We start from the raw sequence: 14350 nt of genomic DNA on the forward strand, positions 1-14350 counted from the left end.
GCAAAAAATAGATAGGATTGCTGCATTAACATAACTAAGGCCACACACATTAGTAGTGACAGCCGAGTTGACGCTGGGTGAAACCAGTAATTAGTGGTTGAGTGCTGAGTGCAGCCTCATTTAAAAGGCCCTTTAGCATGCTAGGAGTGAGTCACTAACTCTCACAGAGATGCATGCCCCAGCCACTGACCTGGCAATCTCTTCCATTTTGGGCAACGCTGTGAGAGTCCCAAGTCAGAGTGATTATTTCTGCTCACACGAGACCGCATACTCACGAAAGGTAGCAGTGTCCTCAGTGCCCATCCTAGCTTGCCAGGGGAAACATTCTGTTTAAAATGAAAACACTGATTTTATGGTTTCTCTCGGCCTGAAGGGAGAGGAGAGAAAGGAGATGGCATCCTATTCCCTTTGTAGTGCACTACTTTTGGTCAGGGCCCTTAAGGCTCTGGGCAAAAGTAGTGCACCATGTAGGGAATAGGGTACCATTTGGGACACGATTAGAAGGACCAGTTGCCAGTCAGTTCCACAGTGCGATATAGTTTCTTTGGATGTGTTTTGGACTGTCAGTGTAGATACAGTATGTGTGTTTGCCTTAACAGAGGCCGGGGGTCACATCAGTCATTATTTGTGTCCCAAATGGATCCATATTCCCCATATAGTGTACTATCAAAAGTTGGGCATAAGGTGCCATTTGGGATAAAGCATTAAGGGCCCAATGACCCAGTGCGAGGTCTCTTCCGCTTGGTGCCCCCGATTGTTTGTTAACGCTTCTGTAGCCTTTTTATAGACATTGCTGCCTGATGCCGTACTGTGTGTGTGTGTGTGTGTGTGTGTGTTCCCCCTGAGGCACGCTTTCTGTGTCACACTGTGTGGCTCTCACCCTTTCTGTCACATGCCACTTGTTTCTCCTGGCAGGGATTGGGTGTGTTTAGCAGAAAAAGACTAACGTGAAACAAAAGTTAATTCTGACATACAGTTTGTTTTAAGCCACTCTCTTCCTGCAGCACTCTGACCAGTTTGACTATTATGTTCTTCACACTCAGTCCATCATCACCTTTGTATTGCACTTGACTCCTCCTGAAGAGACTAACACGCCGGTAACATACTCACACACTCTCTCACACAGACGTCTGAAACCCTTTAGGGATTTAGGGAATGTATACAGTTCCCATTTAGGGTGCTGAAGGTGTTTGTCGAGGAATTCTCTACTACCCTATATCCCATAACCACCAACCTACACAGAATATTTAGAGTGCAAATTCATGATGTGTAAATACATTGGTTATTATTTTTTATCCCCTTCTTTCTCAGAATTTCAATTACGATCTTGTCTCATCGCTGAAACTCCCCAACAGGCTCGGGGTCGAGTCATACGCCCCCCCAAAACATGACCCGCCAATATACATTCTTTAACACCAGCCCGTTTAACCCGGAAGCCAGCTGCACCAATGTGTCGGAGGGAACACCGTTCAACTGATGACACAAACCCTCCCCTAACCCGGATGACACTGGGTCAATTTTGAGTCGCCCTATGGGACTCCCGGTCACGGCCGGTTGTGACACAGCCTGGGATCAAACCCGGGTCTGTAGACCGTTGCGCCACTCGGGAGGCCATTATGTTGGTTTTTCTATCCATCTCTCCATTTACTTTATTTAAAATGGAAAAAATCACATCCATTTGATTCTATCTGTAATACTATGGGAATCTTTCCCCTCCAGTAAACCTACTCATTATTTAATTCATTTATTCCCTGTCTCAACTTCGCATGTAGTTAGGAAGGTGGAAATTCAGTGCTCAGATGCCATGATTTTTTTACAATTTAAAACAAGATACAGTGTCAAAGCATCTTAAACATGATACCTGATACTGTAGATCAGGGATCATCCACTAGATTCAGCCGCGGGCTGAGTGGATGGTCAGGGGGGTCGGAAAATAATTACAAATCATTTGTAGACCGCAAATAGCCCAAACAGATATAATATTTGACTGAAACATAATCATTTCAAACCTTGCTTACGTTTGTATACAATCACGAAATCTCTCTCTATTATGCGTCGGAATACCTTCGAACAGATTCCCAAAATGAAAATCACTTGGAGCTGATTTGCTGACATTTTTATGCCCCCGGCCAGATTTGTCCCGCGGCACGCCAGCTGGATTAATGTCTTGTTCACTGGTCTTTGCCTGCTATTCTGTAGCCTATAAGATACGATGTCCTATGAATAATTCATTGAATTCAGAATATGAATGTGCATGAATGTAATTACTGTACACCTTTCTTTCTACTACACAACTGACCTATTAAAATACTAACATCTAAGGATGAGTTAATTCAAGTTAATCAAACATTGAATTTCTTTTTAATTAGGTGAGTGGAAGACATCCAACATGTAACTTCCTTGTGGAGCTTGAGAAAGACCAGGAGGAATGTCTTGTGAAGCTGAGGGAACAAGAATCTTCAAATGCATCCAAAGGTGACACCATCACGGCATATTTTGATTTCACATTTATCTCCTCATCTGACAGTTAAGATAAACCATGGCTTGTGAATAGATTTTTGAATATTCCGGGAATGGAAACAGACTGCATATTTTGGTGAATGGTGCAAGATCATTTTTTTTACATCGATTTTTAGGTCACTCGCCACAAACTTTGATGTATTGTCACTTTCCATTTAAAATCTGAATAGCTTGCACTTTAACTATCTCGAAGTAAATGTTGAACATGTTGAAGGTTCTACAACTCATGCCTATGATTATTCTACAAAATGTTATGCCTGCAAGCCCCACCATGCTGCCGACTTACTATGTTGAAACTTTACTGTGAGTTATAGCCAAGGCTGTGCTACATAAATTCAACTAATTGGGTAGAGAAATAAGGTTAATTGTCAAGGGAATTAGTGTACGCTATCAAAGACAAGACACTCAGTCTTTGGCTTTCTCCTGAGTCCCGACAAAAAAACAATGTGTATGTTTCTGAGCCTGTGTTTGTGTAATATTCATTTAATATTCGCTGTCTAGCAGACACCTTATTCAAAGCGACTTTCATCAGTGAGTGCATACATTTGCGTATGGGTGGCCCCAGCGGGAATCGAACCCACAACCCTGACGTTGCTAGCGCCATGTTCTTACCAATTAAGTCAACTGTGCTTCGAAAGCATAGAGAGCATCCAGGTCAACATTAAAGGGAGCAGGGTTTTCATGCATCAGTTGCACTAGCCTAATATGATTATGCAACATTTAGGATAAAAAAATCGGTGTTTGTTAGCGCCAGTAATCACTGTGGGTGGCAATATGCTCAACATTTGTATCTTATAGTGTGGTACTGCACTGCCATTGTCAGACACTGTATCACAGGTATGGAGATACCATAAAGCAGGAGCTGCACTTGAAATAATATCACCAGAGCCCTATGCACGATAAATGGAGTAGGGTGCCATTTGAGACACCGAGAGACACATATTATACCACTAAGAGAGTGAAGAGATACTTATGTGGGTCACATTGTGAATATGTATTTCTTTGTCCGCTTTTCACAATGTGTTTTAATTTAATTAATTCTATCTGATGTTAATAGCTTTCTTTTTATAGAGCTAGCTATGTTGTTTACAGATGGAGGCTTTCTCTGCTGTCTCTATCTCTGGAAGGGAGCGGAGCTATGTTTTACTGAGCTAAGGCTAAGCGCTCCATTTTTACAACTAAGATGTGGCAAGTGACACTTTGCTTCTTGAATGTCCAATATCTTGAAAACTTGACTGCTGACATGCAAAACATTTTGGGACTGTCTCAAAAGTGGACTAATGAAAGAAACACCTAAATATCGTATTTTGTGGACTTTTCCTTTGTATGCCATTTTCCTTTGTATGCCATTTTCCTTTGTACACCTTTTAGTTTAATTAATAACAAAATATTTCAGGAGTCAAGTTTCAGAGAAAGGCTTTCTTAGCCTTGGCCTTCCTCCTGACATTGGTGAGACAAATAGATTCACACATTTAGCCACTTCACCCCCACACGGAGAATCTATCATAGAGTTTCATAGTACCAGTAGCCTAATGGACTATCATTCATTCTGAAAGAGCCTAGTGCGCTGTACGCTGTGCATACACTATGTATGTGAGGCATTTATCATATTCAATACTGCTACAGTATGATGCTATCCATAATGAACAACTTGTAGGGTGAGGGTATGGTCTTGAATCCCCTATGACAAAGTAGATTTGCTTTGGGAAATTGTTGCATGAGGTAGGCAACTACAAATTTCACAAATATGAGACAAACAAACAACTGTCTTGAATCATTGTATTTATATTAAAACTCTGCTGTCTAATCTCTTGACAGGAGCGGGATGCAAAGCTATCTGGGATAACATAGCATGTTGGGGCCGTGCAGAGGTTGGAGAGACAGTCTCTAGAGAATGCCCCAGAGTGCTCAAGACATTCTTTGGCAGAAATGGTACAGTATTGTAGCCTATAGTTTTCTTCATATATGAATTTCAATATCAATGTCAAAGTCACATTTCTGGGTGGATTTCTGTAAGTGTTGTGTCCCACATCATGCAAATGTTAGAGATGTTTGAGATTTTCCTCAAGCAATGTTCTCATGTTGTCTGTAATGACTACAGCTCAGTAGCGGTGCGTGAGTAAAATCACCGGGGAAGCCAAGCCAGAAAAAAAGCTATATTTCAACATACACTACCTGTCAAAAGTTTGGACACCTACTCATTCCAGGGTTTTTCTTTATTTGTACTATTTTCTACATTGTAGAATAATAGTGAAGACATCAAAACGATGAAATAACATATGGAATCATGTAATAACCAAAAAATTGTTAAACATATCTAAATATATTTTATATTTGAGAATCTACAAAGTAGCCAACCGTTGCCTTGATGAGAGCTTTGCACACTCTTGGCATTCTGTCAACCAGCTTCATGAAGTAGTCACCTGGAATGCATTTCAATTAACCGGTGTGCCTTCTTAAAAGTTAATTTGTGGAATTTCTTTCCTTCTTAATGCATTTGAGCCAATCAGTTGTGTTGTGACAAGGTAGGGGTGATATACAGAAGATAGCCCTATTTGGTAAAAGACCAAGTCCATATTACGGCAAGAACAGCTACAATACGCAAAGAGAAACAAAAGTCCATCATTACTTTAAGACATAAAGGTCAGTCAATGCAGAACATTTCAAGAACTTTGAAAGTTTCTTCAAGTGCAGTCTCAAAAACCATCTAGCGCTATGATGAAACTGGCTCTCATGAGGACCGCCACAGGAATGGAAGATCCAGAGTCACCTCTGCTGCAGAGGATAAGTTCATTAGAATTACCAGCCTCAGAATTTGCAGCCCAAATAAATGCTTCACAGAGTTCAAGTAACAGACACATCTCAACATCAAGTGTTCAAAGGAGACTGCTTGAATCAGGCCTTCATGGTCTAATTGCTGCAAAGAAACCACTACTAAAGGACACCAATAAGAAGAAGAGACTTGCTTGGGCCAAGAAACACGAGCAATTAGACTGTTGAAAATCTGTCCTTTGGTCTGATGAGTCCAAATTTGAGATTTTTGGTTCCAACCGCCGTGTCTTTGAGAGACGCAGAGTAGGTGAACTGATGATCACCGCATGTGTGGTTCCCACCATGAAGCATGGAGGTGGTGTGATGGTGTGGGGGTGCTTTGTTGGTGACTCTCTCAGTAATTTATTTAGAGTTCAAGGCACACTTAACCTCTCTGGGACATGTGGGACACACTATTCAACCGCCAGTGAAATAGCAGGGCGGCAAATTCAAAACAACAAAAATCTCATAATTCAAATTTCTCAAACATACAACTATTATATCCCATTTTAAAGATGCACTTCTCGTTAATCCAACCACATTGTCCGATTTTCAAAAAGGCTTTACGGCGAAAGCATAGCATTAGATTATGTTAGGACAGCGCCTTAACAAGAAAAACCACACAGCCATTTTCCAAGCAAGGAGAGGCGTCACAAAAACCAGAAATACAGCTAAAATTAATCACTAACCTTTGATGATCTTCAGAAAATGTATTGTCTCCAAAACTTCCGGTGAATGAGCACATCAATTTTCAAAAATACTCATAAACGTTGATAAAATTTACAACAGTTATTGAAAGAATTAAAGATACACTTCTCCTTAATGCAACCGCTGTGTCAGATTTCAAAATAGCTTTACGGCGAAAGCTTGTTCAATATTCTGAGTACAGAGCTCAGCCATCAAAGCAAGCTATACAGTTACCCGCCAAGTTCTGGCGTCAACTAAACTCAGAAATAGTATTATAAATCTTCACTTACCTTTGCTGATCTTCGTCGGAATGCACTCCCAGGACTCCCACTTCCACAAGAAATGTTTGTTTTGTTTGATAAACTCCATATTTATGTACAAATACCTCAGTTTTGTTCGCGCGTTCAGATCACTAATCCAAAGGCATAATGCCCGAGCGCAAAACCCGAGACGAAAAGTCAAATAGTTCCATTATCGTTCATAGAAACATGTCAAACGATGTTTACAATCAATCCTTAGGGTCTTTTTAACATAAATCTTCGATAATATTCCAACCGGACAATAGCGTATTTATTACAGAGGAAAAAGAAGGAACGGCGCGCCTGTGTGCCTGCACAGTAAACAACTCGTTGGTCCCAGGCTTGAGACGGCTCTTATTCTCTCCCCAGTAACAGTAGAAGCATGAAACAAGGTTCTAAAGACTGTTGACATCTAGTGGAAGCCTTAGGAAGTGCAAAATGACCCCACAGACACTGTGGTTTGGAAAGGCAATCAATTGAAAAACTACAAACCACTTCCTGGTTGGATTTTCTTCTCAGGTTTTTGCCTGCCATATGAGTTCTGTTATACTCAGACATCATTCAAACAGTTTTAGAAACTTCAGAGTGTTTTCTATCCAAATCTACTAATAATATGCATATCCTACCTTCTGGGCCTGAGTAGCAGGCAGTTTAATTTGGGCACGTTATTCATCTGAATTTCCGAATACTGCCCCCTGTCACCACGAAGTTAACCAGCATGGCTACCACAGCATTCTGCAACGATATGCCATCCCATCTGGTTTGCGCCTAGTGGGATAATAATTTGTTTTTCAACAGGACAATGACCCAACACACCTCCAGGCTGTGTAAGGGCTATTTGACCAGGAGAGTGATGGAGTGCTGCATCACTCTCATCACACCTGGCCTCCACAATCACCCGACTTCAACCCAATTGAGATGAGTTAGGATGAGTTGGTTCGCAGAGTGAAGGAAAAGCAGCCAACAAGTGGTCAGCATATGTGGGAACTCCTTCAAGACTGTTGGAAAATCATTCCAGGTGAAGCTGGTTGAGAGATTGCCAAGAGTGTGCAAAGCTGTCATCAAGGCAAAGGGTGGCTACCTTGAAGAATCTAAAATCTAAAATATATTTTGATTTGTTTATCACTTTTTTTGGTAACTTCATGATTGCATATGTGTTATTTCATAGTTTTGATGTCTTCACTATTATTCTACAATGTAGAAAATAGTAAAAATAAAGAAAAACCCTTGAATGAGTAGGTGTGTCCAAACTTTTGACTGGTACTGTATGTGTTGTGATAATTGCGTTGTTTTCTCTATAACCTGTTAGTTCATATGCCTTGTGACCGTGATATTTATGCCTAAGGCCGAGACAATAAGAAGACACAGTGGAAGAATATATTCAACCACACCTTTGTTTTATCACAAAAATGGTGAAGTCCACAAAACATATTGCATGAAACAAACAGTTACATGACCTACAGTGTGGTCAAGCAAGTTAATGTTTCTGACATTTTTTGACGACTAAACAACTACTGATATAGAACCGCTATTCCAGCACCATTTCAACATCTAGTCACCTATACTTAGTCTTACAGTGACTACTAAAAGATACCAAAAATAATTTAGTCCAATCAACGTAAGCTAAATATGTGGCTGTCCATAGTACTGATTTATGTGTGTGTGCGTGCATGCGTGTGTGTAAGTAGAAAAAACATGTTGACTCACCCTACTTGTAGAGAAACGCCAATGGCATCCTCCTCTTTCATGTTGCCTAAATTGGTCTGACTCTGTCATACAGTACACACTAAGTTTTTGTTGTCCTAGACTACCTGGCTAAAATGCTTGCTCGCTAGCCTTAACTTCCTTTCATGGGCAATAATGCGCCAGGACAGCTAGTTAACATTAGCCTAAAATTACTACATCTAGCTACACGCTGAACTTCCATCCTCTCAGGACAGGGGCACAATGTATGAATTTATGGAGAGTTAAGTAAAACCACACGTCCAAATCGCTATCTCCATCCATGGATAATTTAGGAAGGGGAGAATTTTAGATAGCTAGCTAGTCGCCAGAGGACAACGACACAACGAGATGCAACAATTCAAGTTTTCTGTCATTTGGCTTCTAATGTGATTGGTGTGAACTGGCTTCCCTTGACACTTTTTTTTTGGTGCGCCAGGACCATTCAAAGCTGAACTCACTCAGTTTAGCTCAATGCTGATAGGCTTCTATTTTAAACATTTTTTTATCATGGGAGGCGAAATGCATAGATGGGCTACACATACTAGACAGAGGGGCGCTGTTTCGTTCACTTGGATGCTTTTCTCCGGTGAGATACATTGAACCTCTTGCAGGTTGAAGTACATTTATGAAACACAGCGAGATGAAAGATAAATAATTTTGTGTTTTTTTATTTTTTCCTGGTCATCCATGAATACACGCCACTGCTACAGCTACACTACAATGTTATGTGTGCATCTTTCCGGGTAGAGCTCACACCATTTTCAGGATTTGGATTCACACCAGACCAATGTTCCTAATTTCACAGAATTACAGAGGTGCACAGACCAGTGTAATGTAGATTTTCTACAGTTGGAGCACGTTGAAATCCAGAAACAAAAATGGGCCCCAAGTATACAGTGCATTCGGAAAGTATTGAGAACCCTTGACTTTATCCACATTTTGTTACTTTACAGCCTTATTCTAAAATGTATTAAATAAATAAAAAAATCAGCAATCTACACACAATACCCCATAATGACAAAGTGAAAACAACTTTTTTGAAAATATTTTTTAAACAGAAATACCTTATTTACATAAGTATTCAGACCCTTAGCTATGAGACTCGAAATTGAGCTTGTGCATAGTGTTTCCATTGATCATCTTTGAGATGTTTCTACAACTTGATTGGAGTCCACTTGTGGAAAATTCTATTGATTGGACATGATTTGGTAAGGCACACACCTGTCTATATAAGGTCCCACAGATGACAGTGCATGTCAGAACAAAAACCAAGCCATGAGGTCGAAGGAATTGTCTATAGAGCTCCGAGACAGGATTGTGTCGAGGCACAGACCTGGGGAAGGATACCAAAACATGTCTGTAGCATTGAAGGTCCCCAAGAACCCAGTGACCTCCATCATTCTCAAATGGAAGAAGTTTGGAACCACCAAGACTCTTTCTAGATCTGGCCAAACTGAGCAATCGGGGAGAAGGGCCTTGGTCAGGGAGGTGACCAAGAACCCAATGGTCACTGTGACAGAGCTCCAGAGTTCCTCTGTGGAGATTGGAGAACCTTCCAGAAGGACAACCATCTCTGCAGAACTCCACCAATTAGGCCTTTATGGTAGAGTGGCCAGACGGAAGCCACTCCTCAGTAAAAGGTACACGACAGCCTACTTGGAGTTTGCCAAAAGGCACCTAAAGGACTCCCAGACCATGAGAAACAATATTCTTAGGTCTGATGAAACCAAGATTGAACTCTTTGGGCTGAATGCCAAGCTTCACGTATAGAGGAAACCTGGCACCATCCCTATGGGGGAAAGATGAACGGAGCAAAGTACAGAGAGTTCCTTAATGAAAACCTGCTCCAGAGAGCTCAGGACCTTAGACTGGGGCGAAGGTTCACCTTCCAACAGGACAACGACCCTAAGCACACAGCCAAGACAATGCAGGAGTGGCTTCTGGACAAGTCTCTGAATGTCCTTGAGTGGCCCAGCCAAAGCCCGGATTTGAATCTGATCGAACATCTCTGGAGAGACCTGAAAATAGCTGTGTGTTCAACCTGACAGCGCTTGAGAAGATCTGCAGAGAAGAATGGGAGAAAGTCCCTAAATACAGGTGTGCGAAGCTTATAGCGTCATACCCAAGAAGACTCGAGGATGTAATCACTGCCAAAGGTGCTTCAACCAAGTACTGAGTAAAGGGTCTGAATACTTAAGTAAATGTGATATTTGAGTCTTTTAGCAAACATTTCTAAAAACCTGTTTTTGCTTTGTCGTTATGGGGTATTGTGGGATTTTTTAAAATGTATTTAATTTAACTAGTCAAGTCAGTTAAGAACAAATTCTTATTTACAATGACGGTAGAACAACAGATTTTATCCTTGTCAACTCGGGGATTTGATCTAGCAACCTTTCGGTTAATGGCCCAACGCTCTAACCACTAGGCTACCTGCCGCTGTGTGTAGATTGTGTGTCGATTGAGGAGGGAGAAAAAACAATATAGTCAATTTTAGAATAAGGCTGTAAAAAAGTAAAGGGGTATGAATACTTTCCAAATGCACTGTCTATTGTTCTTTTGTAGCCTATATACTATGGCAAAATTCTCCATTGAATCATGGTGAATTGCACCAAGCCAAATTGCACCAAGCCAAGAATGATACAGTATGTTCTGCACTGCATGGACTAGAGGCAAAATTAATCATGTCTGCTCACTCCACAATCTCCAATGGCCCATGTGGCAGACTAGGATTCTGTGGAGCACTCATCCTACCCATCACTACTGGTGACTGTCTAGACGAATCTGAACTGACACTTCATTCATTATAAACTAATTACCCAGACAAAGAGTATGATAGATGATAGATTACTGTAACATCATTGTATTTACATTAAGACAGGTTCCAGTCTTATGATGAACGCCCCACATTCAAGATACCTCCGACTAAATGTAGCTGTGTGAAATTGAATTGGAGAGGATGAGTTGGGCATGTAAATTGGCTTGGAAGATGTATTTGTAACAGAAACCTCTGGGATCCCTATAGCACCCGTCAAGCCTACAAGTAGGTAGGCTGCTGTGGCATGGTCTGTGTAGAGTAGACTGATGGAGTGTGACATTCAAAGGAGCCGAGAAAGAAAGAGGCCTGTGGCTGTAGTCCTAAATAGTGTGTGGCAAAGTACATTACATGACATTACATACTGGGTTCATTCAGTACTCAACTGAGTAAGTCGAAGGCTTCTTTGAATTAAACATGGAACCCTTTCGCTTCCCAGAGAGAGGGAGAGAAGTTTTTGTGAAAAAACTCTGAAAATGACATCTATTTGCTCTTGAGAAGTCTGTCTGAATGTTTTTTAGAATAATTTGACAACACTGTAAACAAGAACCAGTTGAATGAAACTTTAATGGAAGCCATCAAGCGTCATGCTCAAAATGGAATCACAGCCACTGAGCAACCACTTAGGGTTGTGTGTGAAGCCATGTGTAGCAAATCACACAAACTTTTTTGGTCGACTTGAGTGGGTATACAAAGGAGGATCATCTTAGCAGAATAAATATCATTCATCAGACTCACTTACCAGAGAAATCAAATAATTGTGTCTACAAAAATGCATGCTGCAATTTTCTTTTGACTATGATTTATGAAAGGAATAACCATTTATAAGTATTTTAGAGATGAGGCAATACAAACATTTAACTGACAAAAGCAATGTTTTTCTCCTACCCACAGGAAACATAAGTAAGAACTGTACAGAGGACGGATGGTCTGAAGTTTTTCCCCAAATAACCCGTGTGTGTGGGGCAGAGGAAAAGCATGATAAGGTAACCAGGGTGATGTTCTCTGAGAGTTCTAGATCTCTAGGCCTCTGGTCTCTCTGGTGTTCTAGGTCTCTGATCTCTCTGGTGTTCTAGATCTCTAGGTCTCTGGTCTCTCTGGTGTTTTAGATCTCTAGGTCTCTGGTTTCTCTGGACTCTAGGCATCTGATCTCTCTGGTGTAGTCTAGGTCTCTGGTCTCTCTGGTTTTCTAGATCTCTAGGTCACTGATCTCTCTGGTGTTCTAGGTCTCTGGTCTCTCTGGTGTTCTAGATCTCTAGGCATCTGATCTCTCTGGTGTTCTAGGTCTCTAGGCATCTGGTCTCTCTGGTGTTCTAGATCTCTAGGTCTCTGGTCTCTCTGGTGTTCTAGATCTCTAGGTCTCTGATCTCTCTGGTGTTCTAGGTCTCTGGTCTCTCTGGTGTTCTAGGCCTCTGGCCTCTCTGGTGTTCTAGATCTCTAGGTCTCTGGTCTCTCTGGTGTTCTAGATCTCTAGGTCTCTGATCTCTCTGGTGTTCTAGGTCTCTGGTCTCTCTGGTGTTCTAGGCCTCTGGTCTCTCTGGTGTTCTAGATCTCTAGGTCTCTGGTCTCTCTGGTGTTCTAGGTCTCTGGTCTCTGATCTCTCTGGTGTTCTAGGTCTCTGGTCTCTCTGGTGTTCTAGGCCTCTGGTCTCTCTGGTGTTTTAGATCTCTAGGTCTCTGGTCTCTCTGGTGTTCTAGATCTCTAGGTCTCTCTGGTGTTCTAGATCTCTAGGTCTCTCTGGTGTTCTAGATCTCTAGGTCTCTCTGGTGTTCTAGGTCTCTGGTCTCTCTGGTGTTCTAGATCTCTAGGCCTCTGGTCTCTCTGGTGTTCTAGATCTCTGGTCTCTCTGGTGTTCTAGATCTCTAGGTCTCTGGTCTCTCTGATTTTCTAGATCTCTAGGTCTCTGATCTCTCTGGTGTTCTAGGTCTCTGGTCTCTCTGGTGTTCAAGGTCTCTGGTCTCTCTGGTGTTCTAGATCTCTAGGCCTCTGGTCTCTCTGGTGTTCTAGATCTCTAGGTCTCTGATCTCTCTGGTGTTCTAGATCTCTAGGTCTCTCTGGTGTTCTAGGTCTCTGGTCTCTCTGGTGTTCTAGGTCTCTGGTCTCTCTGGTGTTCTAGATCTCTAGGCCTCTGGTGTTCTAGGTCTCTGGTCTCTCTGGTGTTCTAGATCTCTAGGCCTCTGGTCTCTCTGGTGTTCTAGGTCTCTGGTCTCTCTGGTGTTCTAGATCTCTAGGTCTCTGGTCTCTCTGGTGTTCTAGATCTCTAGGTCTCTGGTCTCTCTGGTGTTCTAGGTCTCTGGTCTCTCTGGTGTTAGATCTCTAGGTCTCTGGTCTCTCTGGTGTTCTAGATCTCTAGGTCTCTGGTCTCTCTGGTGTTCTAGGTCTCTGGTCTCTGGTCTCTCTGGTGTTCTAGGTCTCTAGGTCTCTGGTCTCTCTGGTGTTTTAGATCTCTAGGTCTCTGGTCTCTCTGGTGTTCTAGATCTCTAGGTCTCTGGTCTCTCTGGTGTTCTAGATCTCTAGGTCTCTCTGGTGTTCTAGATCTCTAGGTCTCTCTGGTGTTCTAGATCTCTAGGTCTCTCTGGTGTTCTAGGTCTCTGGTCTCTCTGGTGTTCTAGATCTCTAGGCCTCTGGTCTCTCTGGTGTTCTAGATCTCTGGTCTCTCTGGTGTTCTAGATCTCTAGGTCTCTGGTCTCTCTGATTTTCTAGATCTCTAGGTCTCTGATCTCTCTGGTGTTCTAGGTCTCTGGTCTCTCTGGTGTTCTAGGTCTCTGGTCTCTCTGGTGTTCTAGATCTCTAGGCCTCTGGTCTCTCTGGTGTTCTAGATCTCTAGGTCTCTGATCTCTCTGGTGTTCTAGATCTCTAGGTCTCTCTGGTGTCTCTAGGTCTCTGGTCTCTCTGGTGTTCTAGGTCTCTGGTCTCTCTGGTGTTCTAGATCTCTAGGCCTGGCTCTGGTGTTCTAGGTCTCTGGTCTCTCTGGTGTTCTAGATCTCTAGGCCTCTGGTCTCTCTGGTGTTCTAGGTCTCTGGTCTCTCTGGTGTTCTAGATCTCTAGGTCTCTGGTCTCTCTGGTGTTCTAGATCTCTAGGCCTCTGGTCTCTCTGGTGTTCTAGGTCTCTGGTCTCTCTGGTGTTTTAGATCTCTAGGTCTCTGGTCTCTCTGGTGTTCTAGATCTCTAGGCCTCTGGTCTCTCTGGTGTTCTAGGTCTCTGGTCTCTGGTCTCTCTGGTGTTCTAGGTCTCTAGGTCTCTGGTCTCTCTGGTGTTTTAGATCTCTAGGTCTCTGGTCTCTCTGGTGTTCTAGATCTCTAGGCCTCTGGTCTCTCTGGTGTTCTAGGTCTCTGGTCTCTGGTCTCTCTGGTGTTCTAGGTCTCTAGGCATCTGGTCTCTCTGGTGTTTTGTCTCTAGGTCTCTGGTCTCTCTGGTGTTCTAGATCTCTAGGCCTCTGGTCTCTCTGGTGTTCTAGGTCTCTGGTCTCTGGTCTCTCTGGTGTTCTAGGTCTCAG

At 42.4% G+C, this 14350-nt stretch overlaps 1 protein-coding gene across 1 annotated transcript in view; it reads left to right on the forward strand.

The window, feature by feature from the left end:
- LOC106599477 (vasoactive intestinal polypeptide receptor 2) overlaps nt 1-14350 on the forward strand; it is a 45621-nt gene that overhangs the window by 15427 nt on the left and 15844 nt on the right. The window contains exons 2-4 of the mRNA XM_014190730.2: nt 2370-2475; nt 4339-4452; nt 11749-11840. Of these exons, the coding sequence (XP_014046205.1) occupies nt 2370-2475; nt 4339-4452; nt 11749-11840 (312 nt within the window). The remainder of the gene's footprint in view (nt 1-2369; nt 2476-4338; nt 4453-11748; nt 11841-14350) is intronic.

Source organism: Salmo salar, chromosome ssa03, assembly GCF_905237065.1.
Source record: "Salmo salar chromosome ssa03, Ssal_v3.1, whole genome shotgun sequence".
NCBI lineage: Eukaryota > Metazoa > Chordata > Actinopteri > Salmoniformes > Salmonidae > Salmo > Salmo salar.